Below are 17,725 nucleotides of genomic sequence, written 5' to 3'. Positions count from 1 at the left end.
TTTGGTTCTTGGGTGGTGGGAGTTGGAAATTTTAACCTAGTGTGGATTTATACGACAAGGTCGTCTTTTATAAAAGGTTTGTAGATGACCTGTTTTTTATTGTTAAAAAGGAAGGTTTTAATGTAGATGGTTTCGTAGATGCTTTAAGTGCTACTACTGAATTTTTAACATTCACCGTAAGTGGTTTTGGTTGTGAAGGTTAATTCCTGGATGTGGTTATTGGGTGTGAAGCAACTACGAATGAGGTTTACAGTAGTATTCATCGAAAAAATACTTTTTGTAACAGCTATGTATATTATAAAAGTAACCACCCCACCTTTACTAAAAAGTACATTCCTCGTGGCCAGTTCATCCGGGCTTCACTGATGACCGTGGATGACACCACCTTTTTTGAGGAGGTTCAGTTTATTAAAAGGTTATTTTTGGATATGGGCTATCCTAGAGATTTACTGGACAAAGCTGCCAGTGAGATTATCTCTAGAAGGGAGAATGATTTTTCTCCCATTTTGGTAAAACGTTTTACAAAACGAACATATATGAATGGTGTAGGTCCAAGCAAACCTAGGTTTTGTTTGGACAACAACTAGCTTCGTAAAATTATTAATGAAAACTGGAAAGTCATTTTAGGTAATGGTGACATGGCAAATGTATTGGGTGAGGTGCCTTGTTTTGTGTACAAGAAAAATTGTAACATCAAGGATATGCTGGAGAGGGGACATGCTTCCCGTTGTTTAGGAGTAAACAATAGAGGTATGCATAAGTGTATGGGATGTAAAGTATGTAGGTACATCCACACTGGTTCTTATATTTTTTTGCAACACCTTGATTTCAACATCACTGTTTCAGGTAGACTAGATTGTGGTAGCGAAGGTATTGTCTATTTGGCTATGTGTAGTGGATGTCTGGCATTCTATGTGGGAATGTCCACTAGAAGTTTGAGCAAACGTGGTCTTGAACATTTGTATGCTATAAGAACAAAAAATGTCAACAATGCCTTGTACAAACATTCCATTACGTGCATTAACTGGAAAAGGTTCACCTTCTCAGTTCTTCAGTCAGTGAACAAGGCCATTAGGGGAGGTGATTATAGGAACAAAGAAGAACAGAAAGAAGCAGTATGGCAACTGAGATTGGCTTCTTGCATACATCCTGGGCTGAATGACACAGTCCATATAAAATGTTTTTAAAAAACAGAAAAGTTAATATTAAAAATAAAGTTTTTACTTAGATGTATTTTTTTACTGCAAACAGTAGTCTATGGGACTAAGTTAATTGATGGGTCACATCAATTGAATAATTGTTTTATGAGTTGAACAGCTTGTTATACAATTAATTGTTCACTTGTTGACAGTATTTTAAGTGTGTTTCTGTAGTACTGAATTGTATTTCTGATGAAGTCGCCTTTGACGAATAGCGAATTAAATCATTTTATGCTAAAATACCTGGTTTTCTCCTGATTTTTGGTGTTTTTGATCTACAAGTATAAAAGTGTATTGATCACCTTATATGCTGAAGTAAGACAATTTCTCCAGTTTTTACAGAGGTGGATACCTATGTTACTGTTCTTAGTTTGAGCTATAGTCAAGTTTCTTTAAAGCAAATAGGCTTGAAAATTAAGTCACAGTGTTGAAAGGCATGGGAAATGGAAGTTCCTTTTTGTAATTTGCAAAGCCATTAGTTATTTTTCCATTAGCAAAAGTTTTCACTGGGAGACAAGAAACCTGCAGTTGCAAGTAATTAATCAAGACAGGACTGAACAATGTATGCAAGGTGAAATTTACAAATATTTTTTCATGTATCTGCATAGTCAAAAGTTTTATTTTTCATTACCAACTTGGAAATGAGACATCTGCAGGTGCAAACAATTAATGATGAGGGGTATGAATACTGTCTGTTGAGTGAACTGCACAAGGCAGATAGTAATTAACATTTAAAGGTGCACTAGCAAGCAGTTCACTGAAAAATAAATATAAAACTGTAGGAAGTTAATAAGTTATATACTATAAGTATTTCCCATCCCAGCAGTCTTAGTACTTCAATGTATTTAAAATAACAGTGCAAATTTAGTTTATTTATTTAGGGTTAGCCACTGCACTTTTTCTTAAGGCTAAAATTAAATGTTTACTGAAGTCTAGACAACTATTTTCAGCATTTAGAATGAGAACAGAGATAAGACAAGAGCAGACAGCAAGTGGGATAACAGGCTGTATTGTGGGTTCTGGCATTAGTCACTTTAATTTTAGGTTAGGTAATTCCTGCAGGTGCAGCTGTCAATTTTGCTAATTGTGGGAGTAAACTAAATATGTTGAAAAGTACATAATTTAGTGATTTTTTTCCCAAATTTAAAAGGGGAAGGAGGGTTCTGGAAATTTATTTATTTTTTATTGCTCTTCATGTATTTTTACTGAAGCAAAAAGCATTGAAAAATATAACAGGTTCAAATGGAGATGAGATGAAACAACTGCATTAGGAATCAGCCTTCCAAACATTAATGGGTACAGGCAAGTTAAGCATTGGAAATAAACATTCAAATGGACTGTCATGTATAACAGGTAGGAGTAATAGCTTTTTATTATAATGGCTGCTCTGTCCATCATGGAATTTAAACGGCCTTCAAACTATCGATAAAAAGCAAAGAGTATTGCAAATAATGTAGCAAGAAACTTACTTGGTTAGAAATTAGTACACAATTTGACAAAGAAATGATTTCAGCGTGGACATTCAGCAGAATATTAAGGACAAAGGGAAAAAGGAAGTAATAATACTGACCGCTAGTGACAGACGAAGAACAAAAGGCAATAATATTTATTTATTTATTTATATTTGTCTACTGGAATGATCTGACTGGGCAGAGCCCCTTAAGAGTGGAGGTCCGGCAAGAAAAGTTCCACATGAATTTACACAAAATAATAACATTTTTACAATATAATTTTCAATCAGCTGTACAACAAGAAATAAGAAATTTCAACAATTATCAATACACGAGCAGCATAAATTCAGTAAAATTTAACAGCAACCATTAGTGTACTTTACATAGTGAACTAAAAAAAGATTATACACCACAAGCAAAATAAGATAGGTAGGATCACGGATACGAAATAACCACAGGAGATGATGTAATAATGGGAGAAAAATAAGACAGGTAGAAGCAAGGGTGTAAAATAGCCAGCACATAGAAGATATAATAATAAGAGAAGGAAAGCAGAGAATATCAGCTTGGGTTGAAAGAAAAGAAAGAATATCAGCTTGGGTTGAAAGAAAAGAAAAGCTGGCGTAGATAACAGAGGACTAAGTAATGATAAACAGTATTTTAGCAAGGGGTGGAGCAAGAACAAGTCCAATTATTCATGAGATGCATTTTTATGAGTTTTTTAAAGGAAATGTGTGAAGAGTCTTGTCTTATAGGGAATGGAATGGCATACCATATTTTTGAGATGTGACAGATTTGAGGTAGTTAGGGATTACTGGCAGGGGAGAAGTACACTGGTGAGCATTTAACATTCCACCTAAAACTGCTAACATGGTGCTTAAGAGACTTTTGGATGTACTATTTATGGGTGGGGATTGGAGTTTGATTTGCAATAGTAAGGATGCATCAGGGGCACAAGGAAGGGAAAATATAACAAAAGAAAGCAGATTTCTTAAGAAATATACGACAATGATTGTTATGGAAGATGTGAATTCAGAAGCAGGAACTCAGGTAACAGATTTTCTCCAAGATACAACAACTGGGTCAGACTGGACAGAAATTATTTTTAAAAAGAACTCGTGTGTATGATTGAAATCTTTGAAAAACATCCTATAAAAATTCAGATAATACTCCAATATAAACTAGCACAAAGGTAATGAAGTAAAAAATGAAACGCCACTGCTTTCCTGAATTATCAGGTTAAAAGAGAGAGAGGGAGGAATTTAAAGACTGGGCGGTGGAAATCATTTTTAAGTTAACAGGGAAGATAGACTTTTTTCAAAAGGGATAGCTAGTGAGTAGGATAAATGGAGTTTAAAAATATGATGGGAAAAAGTGAGAAAGCAATATGGAAAAAAGTAATAATTTAAAGGGAGTGGCAAAGGTAGGACAAGGGGAAACTTACAAAAGAAGTAGTACAGCTCCAAAATGCTAAAAGGAAAAATAATGTACTTTGGTAATATGCATAAATATAGATTGATTTTAAGCAACAGATAAAACAAAGAACTGCAGAGCACAAAAACATTTATCACAATGATTTAGGCAAAAAAATATAGAAAGGAGTGTAACAAATTTAGGGAGCCTATAATAAGAAAATAACTAGAGATACTTTGAACATTTTATGAAAATTTGTATAAAGCAACGGAATGTGGAAACCAAGAAAAGGCACAAACTGAAATATTTATAACTACTTAATTATGACAAGGTTAGAGGCAGATGAGGCACAAAAATTAATAGCGAACATAGAACGTGATATAAAACTGGTGATGTACAATTAATCAACAGGAAGTCTGCAAGAACAGACAGTATTCCTGTGGAAGTTTGAAAGTCAGGAGGAAAGAATGATTTGTTTAATGAAATACTGAAGGGGGAGGGAGTACCAGCATCTTGGAAAAAAGATGCAGTGGCTATATTTCCCAAAGAAAATGAAGACACATATGATCCAGTTTCATAGAGACCCATTTCAATTTTAAACCACGACTATAAAATGTTTCTATCTATACTAAGATATGGATCAATGTGGTTTTATGAAGAACAGGCAAACAGCTCAGTGACACAATCAGCTGGAAATTTCTAGTAAGGCAATGCAGCATTTGTCTTCCCAGATACAGATTAATATGGCTAACTGGTACAGAGGCAAGAATTAAGTACATAGGTTTGAGGTTTCCTCTCCAAGAAGCTATATTTGTACAGAGGAAACAGGCAGGAATTCCTCTTTCCCCTTTGTTGTTTGCTTTACATTTACAGCCATTGGTTAAGAAAATAAGGGACCGATTCAAAGATACATGTGGTATGGTAATGAAGAGAAGCTTTATTCACAGATAATGTGGAATATTCTGAGACAGTTTTTACAGGATATAAACGAAGTCTATAGCAGTAAACTACATACCTACACTTGAAATGGGTTCGCTTTAGACTGAACGTGAGTTTTGGTTATTTAATGAGTTGGCAGATTTTAAAAATTCCTTACAGATTACTTTGCCAGAAATGTTGAGAGAGCAAATTGTTGTAACTAAGGAAACAATTCTTTTGAGCTGGGGTACAGAATCGGAACCTCCCAGCTATGGTAAGCCTTATTAAGTTCAAAGCTACTAGCAGCCAAAAAATAAATTACTAGAAAATAGAATTCAAAATCTATTGTAACTGAAGTACTGAATATTGTAAAGAATATAAAGAAATGGAGAATCAGATTTTTAAAAAATGGAGGGAGAAAACTACACAGAAACTAGAATTTATGGGAACAATACATGCAGAATAATGTTTAGGAGGAGAAGTGAGATTTAAAGGAAGGCAGCAATTTATGTAATGGACTGAACGGTAATTCGTTATAAATGAAAACACATGTATAAAGCATAAAAATTAAAAATATTTGTAATGGTTTATTTTCTTTTCTATTAATGCATGTGCACTTGTTCCACTGTCTACGATGTAAGAATATGGGAAGGGATCAGGGAATCACAAGCAAGACTGCGACCTTAACTTTGACGACCATGTGTCTACTGTAGTAAGGAACACTTTGTAGCACACTTGATAAGCAAAGGCATCGCCTCTAGAGCAAAGGAAGTTATAACCCCTCTATACTCATCACTAATCAGGCCCATTATTGAGTATAACTCCCCTTTTGGCATATACCGTACAAAGCACCTGCAGCAGCTGGAGAGATCTCAAGAAATTTTTAACTAAGATGATCATGGGACTCCAGCACGTGCCTTACACAGACCAACTAAATTCCCTGTCACTATACTCAATATCATACAGACTTTCTTAGGAGAGACTTATGCCTGGCTAACAGAGCAATCTCAGACCCAAACCTAATGAATTTGCTGCACATTCGTAAATCAGATGGGATTACAGCTACCTGTTCCAGGAGCCTAAATATGGCCTGCAAACTTGAACAGGATGTACTGGAAAAACAGATTTTTCTCCCAGCAACTGCCTGGCCTTTGAAATAGCCAGTTCATGTGAAGCAGAGCACCTCTATGACACTGTTCAAAAGGAACCTGGACTAGTGGATGGGGCACCGTAAATTGTTATCAGGAACAGCACCTACAACCCTACTGGACATGGGCAGTCATTACTAAATGGAATCCAGGGTACTGACTAGAGTATTTAGGTATTACACTGGGATGAAAGGGTAGGCTTGAAATGACCTCTGGGTCAATAGCCTAGTAACCTCCTATGATCCAGTATTATAAAGGGATTAAAAAAGAGAGAGAGATAAGAGGGAAAAGATGCAGAATAAGACAAAATGTCCAACAATCTACCCTGTTAAGCAGCATTTGCATTGTTACATGAGAAATCACCTGTTCTGACTGCTGACTAAACTAAATAAAAGGTGAGGTTTATTTATGTACCATATAAATGTGAATTCTTAATTACATTGACTGATTTACCTATAGTCTTACCTGGTAAAAAGAGACATTGATGATTGGTACAGCATGACATGAGTAAGACTATGATGCTCATAGAACAGTCTGAAAATAAAATAACTGCAGGTGAATTTAAAAGCTGTCTCAATAAATTATATGTGATCATATACTAAATGTGCCTAATTCTGTGCTTAGGCCTTGCTGCAGTTTGACAACTTCAACCTACAGACCTCAGTAAACTGTGAAAATGACTACATCAAAGTCTATGATGGTAACAGCAGGTCTTCCAATGTGCTGCTGGACAGGTTCTGTGGTACAGCTATGCCTCCCTCACTGATTTCATCAGGCAATTATATGCTTGTGGAATTTGTCACAGATGAGACAGTTTCAGCACCTGGATTTAAAGCACGATACAGTGAAGGTAATTAATTTTATCATTATTTTGCTCAGATCAGTTGACTGCTTAAAGTAAACAGAAATGCCTTTTTGTTAATTGTTTGCTAAAACTAGGAATCCTCACCTGCTGGTCTCATGGCAAGTTTATCTCCCCCAGCCAGCTGTATCTTATAGAATTCGCAACACCTATCTGGTGGCAAATACCACTAACATAAGTAAAGCCAGTGAAACATCCAACTGTATTGAAGAACCATGCAGAACCTAAGTCATCAAGCCGGCTGTGTCTTATAGAATTTGCTGCACTTATCTCGTGGCAAATACCACTAACTTAAGTAAAGCCAGTGGGACATCCAACTGTTCTGAAGAACCTTGAAGAACCTAAGTGTATGTCTCATTATAATACAAACGGCATTAGTAGGTTGTGTTTTTTACTGTAATCCTTAATGTAGTGAACATAAATACATGAGCCAGTAGCAGGGATTTCAGTCCCCCCGAAGAAACATTCTGATTTACCCTTCAAGTCTGTAAAAACACTCCACTCTAAACTGTAATTCTAGCCCTTCCAGTCTCTAAAGAAACATTTATCCATCTTTTTTTGGTATGTGATATATCCCCACTACCCTCCCAGTCTGTCAACATTAGCTGACACAATCACTTTCAGTCTTAGACATTTGAGTCAGCCTACCCCCAGGTACACACATTCTGGTTTCTACACAAAGTCTGTAAAACACTCCATACTAAAGTGTAATTCCAGCCCTTCCAGTCTCTAAAGAAACATTTACCTGTTTATTTTTTATTCTTCTTCTTCTATGTGATATATCCCCACTACCCTCCCAGTCTGTCTCTGACTCAACAATAGTTGACTCACTCACTCTCAGCCCCACAGACAAGGTATTTCTTAGGGCATCCAACTGGTAAAATTAAAAAGGACTTTCACTCCTTTAAAAAATAAAAAAAAGCATTGGTGTCAAAAGAAAGACTAACATTATAGATATGATTTCTGAGCAACTGATAGTTTAGTTTTGAATTGCACATACCTTGATTGGCTCATCCCACTCCATTTGCCCTAAGGGCTCACTTTACCCTACCCTGCTCCCAATTCCCACCCACCCCTACATACTCTGAATTTATAGGAAACCTCCTTTACTAAGACCCTCCCTTCATCCATCAGCACCATCTACACACACTCTTCAACTTCCCATCACTCCAGCCCACCTACCATTTCAATATCCACACCCATATCTCCTACTCAAACAACTCTCACCCTCTCCAAATATAAATACCTTCTCTATCTGCACAACCTCACTCACACTGTCTCATTACCCCCAGTCTCATCTCCACTATACCCTCCTGGGATTAACCTCCCTATTCACCTGCTTCTCCATAGCCACCGTCAGAACATATTTTCTCTTCACAATCACTCACTGTATCCACCCTAAATCCCCCACCCTAACCCACATTACTATCACCCCCCACTCATGCAAGCATATACCCCACCATATACACCCAACCACCTCATATACCATGCCCCTCCCATGTACCACTTCTATCCATCCAAAAAGCAACCAGGTCTACAATTTCACTACCTAATCATCCAATGCCTAACAACTATCACCTGTATAACTACCCAGCTACTACTAGGAGGAGATATTCACTCCAACCCCGAGCCAGCAAACTCTGCTAATAAGCCATGCACCCATCGCTGTCCAGCTAAGCACAAACCCGACTTACTGATTCTACATATCAATACCCGCAGTATCATAAATAAAATAGAAGACCTTCATGCTGCCATCTCCTTATATAACCCTGATATTATTCTCATCATTCAAACATGGCTTAAATCACATATTAAAGATAATTCCATCACCCCACCTGGGTATAACATTATCAGAGCAGACCGGCTACATAAAAGGGTACCTGTCAAATCTTCGAATGCTCAAAATTGTGAACTTTACATGGTCGAGACCAAACGTTCAAAATTTTGAATGCTCGAAGATAGACTGTCAACTGCACCATACGGTTTAGATAGGGAGAATTTCCCTTTTCTGCACTGAAGTGCGGTCTTGGAGTTGGTATATTTAAGTAGGGGGTGTGGGGGGGTGCAGGGGGGCTTGCCCTCTTGCCTACACTGTTAAGTGTTTTTTTCTGTGTTTTTTCTTTTTCACATTTGAACATCCAAATGTCGAACATTTGGTCTCGACCATGTAATGCTCGACATTTTGAATGTTCGAACATTTAACATAGACCCACATAAAAGAGTTGGAGGCTTAGCTCTACTTCACAGAACCAACCTATAACTCCAACTTCTGAAAAAAAGATTCCCCCAACTTCAACAATGCAGAGACTCTATTTGCAAAGCTCTCCCTTAACGATCATAAGCACCTAAACCTACTGGGTATCTATATACCCTCAGGTGACAATCTAACCACCCTAGAATTCATACTTCACTGGGCCTCATACTTCTTCCCTCAAGAAACTATCGTGTTAGGTGATGTAAACATTGACTGGAACTCCATCCATTCTTTCACCCCACCCACCACATTAACCTACATAACTTCACTCAACTTGTAGATACACCTACACGCATTGATAAGGCCACAAAAAGAGACTCTACACTTGATTGGATCCTCACAAATCAACCAAATACTGCCCATCAATGTGGCACCCTACCAAACTCTCTGAGTGACCACAGCCCCACTTTTATCCTTAGGCAAAAACTTAAAATAATTAACTCTTCCTCCCTTCTACAAACCCGCTCCAACAAAAATTTTCCAGAGACTTTTGCTGTGCTTTTACATTAACAGACTACGGGGTCAGATATCATGTGGCAGAAGGTGTTTATCTGGGCTTTGATTAACTGCATTTGTATTTGCTTTATACAGTGATCACCACTCTTTTTGAGCATTTTTAAAGCATTTATTTAATTTTGTGGCAAAAATAGTAATTTCTCTGTTTGCTGGCTTTTCTAGTCTGCATACCCCCAAATCTCTTTATAAAAGGGTGCATTAGTCAGGGACCTAGTTGTTTGATGTTTAATCTGCACTTGATAGCTGCTTTTGCTGTGCTTTTACATTAAGAAATTGCAGGATCGGACAGCTTATGACAGAAGGTGTTCAGTCTCTCTGAGTTGGGAATCACTGCTTAGTCTGCATTTGACAGCTCCTTTTGCTCTGCTTTTTATTAACATATTCCAGGTTCAGATAACTTGTGACAGAAGGTGCTTACCTGATCTGAATTGGAAAGTGCTGGAGGAAGCGCAAATTTATTGGCTAGAGGCTATAGGAGTCAGCTTATAGCCTTTTTTCTCTACTATTAATCAGTCACGTTGCAAGACTCTTTGTTCACCTACAAAGAACTCTGCAACACTTTTCCAGTGTTTCAACTGCATCCAGAGCCATCCAAGCTAAGATAAGAACATTTTGTTAACTAAATGCACTTGTACTTTATACAGTGACAATTACGGTCTGAGCATTCTAAAGCATTTATTTAATTTTGTGGTAAAAATAGTCATTTCTCTGTTGACTTTTCTTGTCTATGCTCCTCCAAATATCGCTGCAGAAGGGAAAATTAACCAGGGACTTAGTTATTCAGTAGTTCTTTGCTGTTTACTCTCCATTTCAGAGCTGATTGCTTTTGTGCTTTTACATTTGAAAATTTCAGGATCAAACATCTTGTGGCAGAAGGTATTTACCCAGTCTCTCTGAGTTGGGAAGCATTGCAGGAAGGTCAAAGTATGTCAAGCTTTTTTTCTCTGCACGAATTTGCTCACTGTGCCACAGTGGTTAGCAGTGCCTAGAAAGTAAAATTTACTTAGAAAGTTAGGTTAGATCCAAAACTTGTTAAGCAGTATGGTATTGTGCAGAAATAAGCCTGTACATCAAACAGCACTACCATTTCCTAGCATTATATAACATCCTGTCTTTAACCCCAGAAATTACCCAAGGAAACCCGTTAAAACCCAATCCTTAATTCTAAACAGCTAACCATAATACAGGAGCAGACTACATGGATATGCAATTTCCAAATGTATCTGTAGCCAGCTTGGTAGTTTTGGGCATCCTAATAACACCACCAAACACCTCACATAAGCCTACACCCAACGGTCCCCCAGTGTAAAGCCCATAAGACAAGCATACACTTTTCCTAATACTCTTGGCATTAGGGACTCCTCTGTGCAGCACACAGATGCCCCACTCACTAGGTTGGACAAGGAGAAGATAACGGTTAGTTGCCATCTGGAGCCACAATCTGCAGTATCACACACACACCCAAGTTACTGCACCTCAGGTACCAATATGATTCTATCATAGTCCATTTAGGTATAAATGACCGGAGGCATACCTCACTGGAGTATATGAAGAGAGACACACTTGATCTCTTGGAATATGTGTCGCAGATAGGTATAAGCCTTGCAGTGAGCAGCATTCTAAATTTACCAAGGATTATGTGACAGTATGAACATAAAATGATTTATTTTAATAACTGGATTAGTTTCTGGTGTCACCCCACAGGGATCCAATATCTGTCGGTATGGGAAAACATGGTCACTTTCCCAAGGATGGGCTGCATCTGTCCCACCCTTGGCTTTCAGACATTGGCTAAAGCTTTATCCACCCTCTTTAGAAGCTTTTTTAAGCAATCCCAAAAGGGAAGACTATCAACATAATGAAAAAGTCCACAAGCACTCAAAGTGTTACTGCTCAATTCTTGGAATCTAAACAAAAAACTATATGCCATTCAAGCTCTCCTCACTCTGGAGAATGTAGATTTCTGTGTCGTGGCCAAGACTTGGTTTAAAACTATAGACAGTACTCCAGAAGTGCAAGGCTACAGTGCTTCCATACATTTCAACCAACAATAGCACAGAATGGGGCCAAAGGTGGAGGTGTTTTTATCTATGATAGTAAGAAATGTACCTCCGGGTTGGTGAAACAGGATGATACCTATCGTGACTTGCACATGGATGGGCTCCATGTTAAGGTCCCTACAGGTTACCATCTATCCCCTAAAGTGTCATGACTCTTACCTAAGCTTACTAAATGTGCTCGCCATGCAACCAAATACCCTACTCATGGGTGACATTAACTACTCCTCTATAGACTGGGAAAGTTACATTGCCTCAAATTTACAGGTAAAATGTTTCATGGACTTTATTAATACAAGCACCTTGAAATAGATAGTGCACACTCCAACCAGAGGATCAAACATAGTGGACCTGGTACTCACCAAAACAGGAGAATGTTGCACAACCCCCCCCCCCCATGTCACATCCTCACTAGTGATGTCAGATCACACAGCTGTCTCATTTTAATTAAAAAATCACCCCAGACAAATCCAACAAAACCAGTAACAGTTAAGAACTATTCAAAGGCAAATTACAGCCTATTAAGTCTCAGTTTGTTAAAATTCAAGGCCCCCCCAACCCCAAGGCCACAGTTACCTATGTAGAATTATTCACAGAGTTACTACACAAACAAGTGAATGACTGCACAGAGGCTGCCATACCTACTAGAAATAAACCCAAAACAAACACACAAAAAAAAAACAAATCCCACTGGTGTAATCCTCACTTATCCATCCTTAATAAAAGAAGAAAACTCATGGCCAAAATCATAAAAAGCAACTTACTTAAAGACAAGTGCCCTCATGTACAACTAAACAAGTAATTAAATCCAACAAGGCCAACTATGAGGTCAGGATGGCCTCACAGGCTAAGGACTATCAGAAGGACTACTTCATCTATGTCCACAACCTTAGATGGTGAATGGTACCACCTGCACTGATCAGGGTGAAAGAGCAAATCTACTGGCTGATAAAAGTCAGCTCAAACTTCACCCCCCCCCAGCTCCACCAGGTGAAATCCCTGCCAACATACTTCCTCCAGTTGGCAGTACCTCCTAATGACAAGAAAACTACCTCCATGCGTCCTGACAACATCCCCACTTGCCAGTAGAACAGTTTAAAATATGATCTATCAGGACCACGTGAGGTACTCCAACCACAACCTTGAAGCTGACTACAATCCAAGTGAATGGGGAATCTAACTGTCATTCTCCTCCACAAGGGTGGACCATCAACCAACCCAGGGAACTACAGCTCCATCAGTCTAACAAGCCTAATATGCAAAGCAATAGAATGAATCACAGAATTGATAAACAAGGACATTGGCAACCTAACGACGCAGGACTCATCCCAATCTCACTTTAAGGAAAGGTCATGCCTACTTAAGCTGGCAGACTTTTTTTAGAGGGTCAGTAAAGCAATGGAAAAGGGTAAAACAGTGCACACTGCGTATCTTGACCTGACTAAGGCATTTGATACAATACCCCCCCCCCCAGGCATTGTTGACAAGTTCTCTAAGCTAGGCATAACTCACTGGATTGCTGACTAGCTCACAGACAGGACCAGAGTATTCAGGATTGGTGAGTCCACCTCCATCAAAAGACTGGTCACCAGTGAAGCACCCCAGGGCTCCATGCTCCTGTCCTGCATCTACTTCTTGGAAGTCTAGGTTAAAGTTAAAGGCCTCTGGTTCACCAAGTTCATAAATGACTGTAAATTGGGAGTGGTTTCCTCGCAAGACACCAACATCTTGCAAGAAGGTTTAACACAGACAAATGACTGGTGCCAAAGCCATGGCCTAAAACTCAGTGCCAAAAATGCATTAATAACATGTCCCTAAAAGTTGACCCAGTAGCAAGGGATCTGGGAACATATGTAGAAAGCAATCTGGTCTTAGATCAACATGTAGCTAAGATAATAAGAAAATCACTCTAGTCACCCAACAAAGGTAAGACTATGGAATTTAGGTCCAAGGAAGTTATAGTACCACTCTACTCAGCCTTTATCAGACCTATCATTTAATACAATGCACCTTTGGCATGTATCTTACCAGTCATCTGCAACAGTTTGAATGTCCACAAAGGTTTCTCAACAGGAGGATTAAGGACATGAATACTCTAGCCTACACTGATCATCTAAAGGCTCTGACTCTGTATTCAGTTACTTACAGCCTGCTGAGAGGGGATCTTTGCCTAGCTTACAGGGCTTTCTCAGACCCAGCCATGATGGATCTGTTGCACATGCACAAAACAAACACCAGAAACACCAGATCTAGGGATCTGAACTTTGCTTGTGACATAAACAGAACATGTTGGAGAGACAGATTAGATGGGAAATTGTACATTTTCCTATGGTCTGGCCGCGTGTCTCTTATGGACAGAAGCAGTCAATACAAAAAGTGTTATCCTAGAGCCTTGGTGGTCTTCAACCTAGTAAACTATAAACCTATCAGAACTTAAAATGGGAACACATGGCCAAATCTGAATATTAGCTTGTTGTTAGCATAACAACACTGTGTTTTACTAATATATCAACAGTCAACTCAAAATTCCTTTTATTGTGGGCCATTTAAAAGTTTGCACTGGCTAGGTTAGTTGATGCTTTGAACACTCAGTTTACATATCCTAGCAAAGACCTCAACTTCTTAGCACAAACATCTGGACAAAGCCAAAAAATAATGGGGAGACAGTCCCAAAAACGGGGAATTTTTAAATCCTGCGGTTATAAACTTAGTTGCTAGAATAAAATGTTTTATGTCACCATGAAGTAACACTAGTAACCACTGCAGCATCCCTACAGTATCATCCTCCCTGGTAAGATCCGACCATAAAGTGGTCACTTTCAAAGTCACCATCTCCACCAACCCTCCCACTAGCTAGGATCAGGCATAAAAAAACTTCTCCAAAGCTGATTACAGCCTCCTGAGGGATGGTATAAACAGCTTCACAGCCCCCTCCCCCCTCTGTAGGAACTGGCACCAATGTCCAAATCTACACCAAAGTACTATACGAGCACTTGTATAGATGCATGGGATCAGGAATACCTGACAGGACAAAATCATCCTCTGCAAGGAAGAGTACACCTGTCTGGTGGACATCTGCAATAAATAAACTATAACAAAAGGAAAAAATTGCTCTTCAAGACCAAGAAGGAGCAGGTGTCCAATTAGAAGCAATGTCTCCTTAGCCTGAACAAGCAAATAAGAGCACTAGTGAAATCCTCCATAGCAAACTTCCAAGTCCAAATTGGCCATATCTGCTAGAGACAATCATAAGGCCTTCTTCACATATGTCTGCAACCTGAAAGGAAGCACCCAGATCTGGTGAGAACTGGTGGTCAAGGACACCACATATACAAATGCTGTAGATATAACAAACTTGCTGGGTGACAGATTCAGTGAAAACCTTACCCCTCTGTCCCCCCCCCCATCAGTAAATCAGGACATTCCCAGTACCTGCTCCCTTCCTCCCATATCTAGGGAACAGGTCATCACTGCTCTCTCAAAGGCAAAAAATACAGCCTCCATGGGACCCTATAACATCCCAGGCTGCATCCTAAGTGAACTCGTCCAAGAACTTGCCATTAGGTGCCCTACTTAACCAAAGCCTGAGTACCAGCTTCATCCCATCTGAGTGGAAGACAGCCACGGTCATCCCTCTGCACAAAGGTGGAATGTCCACCAATCTGGGAAATTATAGACCCATCAGCCTAACTACCCTGATCTGTAAGGCCATGGAACACATTATCATGTACCTCATTAACAAGGACATTGGCAACCTCCAAATACTCGATCCAACACAGTTTGGCTTCATCAAGGGGAGGTCATGTCTGCTAAATCTAGTTGACTTCTTTGAGACAGTCACCAAAGCCATGGACGAGGGGAAGACGGTGCACACCGCATACCTTGACCTGACCAAAGCCTTTGACACTATAACAGATAAACTCTCTCAACTAGGCATCAATCCATATGTTACCAGATGGGTAACAAACTGGCTCACTGATAGAACCTACCTAGTCAAAATAGGGGAAGCCATGTCAAGCAGTAGACCTGTAACAAGCAGTGTACCCCAGGGTTAGGTCTTGAAGCCTCTGTTATTTGGGATATACTTTTCTGAGCTGCCGGCCAAAACCAGTGGGCTATGGCTGACCAAGTTTGCAGATGACTGCAGGCTGGGTGCTGTCATCAATTCCCTTAGTGATGTGGACATCCTCCAAGAGGGTCTCACTCAGACAAATGACTGGTGTCAGAAACATGGCCTCAAGCTGAATACCAAAAAATGCATCATCATCTCCTTTGGGGAGAATGACATCCCCACAAATTATCACATTAATAATGTCCAAGGCACCCGGGTTGATAGCAACCTGACGTTTGACCACCATGTTGCTTCCATTGTACGGAAAGCCTTCTACATGGCCCACCTCATAAGTAAGGGCATCTCATCCAGGGACAAGGAGGTCATAACATCCCTGTAGTCTTCCCTTATAAGGCCCGTTGAGTACAACGCCCCTTTTGGCATGTACTCTGCAAAGCACATGCAGCAGATGGAGAGACCATAGAGGTTCCTCACCAGGTGACTCCAGGGCCTCAAACATCTACCAATGCACAGATAGGCTAAAAGCCCTATCCCTCTACTCAGTTTCATACAGACTCCTTCGAGGTGGCATCTGTCTGCCATACAAGGCGATCGTAGACCTCATCTTGATGGGACATTTGCATATCTACAAGTCAAGCTCCACTCGAGTAACTCACACACACAGCCTCAACTTGGAATGTGACATCAACAGGACTTGGTGGCAGGACAGATTTGTGTCCGAGTGACTCCCCCATCTGTGGAATAAACTCCCTCTCCACATCAAGCGGAGTACCTCTTTACCCCTTTTTAAGTGCAAACTGGATGGGAAACGGAAAATATACCCAAAGGATTCCACCCGAGTCCCTGCTGGACAGGGGCATCATGTGCTGACTTGTCTAAACATGGGCTAAACTCTTGGCTAGGCTTATAAGGGCTCAAGGCTAATAGCCTAGTAACCTCCTATGATCCTGTACTTGCCATTATTTAGTGAATTCAGTCCTCACTGATTTGCCACAAAAATCCAGAAAACCACAAATTTTACGAACAGACCAAAAATATGAGGCAAAAATCTGGACATTCTGTGAAAATCCAGGCTGTTGAGATGTATGCACCCTACCCTGAAACTGGAACACTGATCCCCTGCATTTCTGACTTCTTTGACATTCAGTGTGTATAATTTCCCTCATCACATTGCAAAAATCCTTAAGTTAAAATTTCTATGGTGAATGGATCCAACTTTGATGTCTGGTTTATTGAAAGATGCATTATTAATTCCTCTTTACAGACTATTTAATGAATTGCTTCACAAAGGTACAGTTTCTGTGGATTACAGCAAATATTTTGTTAATGCATTTTTTCAAGGTGACTGTGGTACTCACTACATGACCACACGTTTTAAAAGTTCAAATGCTAGCTACTCACAGGTAAAGGCTTACTCTGTATCCAAGTTCAAAGTGTTTAAATATCCCACCTTAAAGTAGTACATCATGGACTACAAGGAGGATAGCCTTCCTGCAAAATGCTGCATGAGAAAAATACATATTAGGATATGACAGACAACACTTGACTGTATGTAGTAAACTGGTTGTTCGGAAATAAAAAACTACAGGCCTACGAGTCTTACATCCATAACTGATAAATGCATTGAAAGGTTTCTTCTCACACTGTGGTCTGAATCTAAAAATTATTTTCAAAATTGTGGACCTGAATAAGCACATTTCTTTTACATAATGTCTCTAACTTAACAAGTGTTTTACACTTTTATGCGCCTGGCAGTCAAACTGTGGGGACATGGGTCTAACCCTGTTGCTGTTTTCTATGTAGATGTATCTTTACCATTTGACTCAATTCCAAAC

General features: G+C 39.4%; 1 protein-coding gene across 1 annotated transcript in view; it reads left to right on the top strand.

Annotated features, from left to right (window-relative positions):
• Positions 1-17,725, top strand: part of LOC122807244 (embryonic protein UVS.2-like) — a 365,021-nt gene that overhangs the window by 75,028 nt on the left and 272,268 nt on the right. The window contains exon 6 of the mRNA XM_044078329.1: positions 6,754-6,979. Coding sequence (XP_043934264.1) covers positions 6,754-6,979 — 226 coding nt within the window. The remainder of the gene's footprint in view (positions 1-6,753; positions 6,980-17,725) is intronic.

This window comes from Protopterus annectens, chromosome 7.part0, assembly GCF_019279795.1.
Source record: "Protopterus annectens isolate FY-2018-M chromosome 7.part0, PAN1.0, whole genome shotgun sequence".
NCBI lineage: Eukaryota > Metazoa > Chordata > Ceratodontiformes > Protopteridae > Protopterus > Protopterus annectens.
The sequence above is the reverse complement of the archived record's forward strand: the minus strand, read 5'-3'. Positions and strand labels throughout refer to the sequence as shown.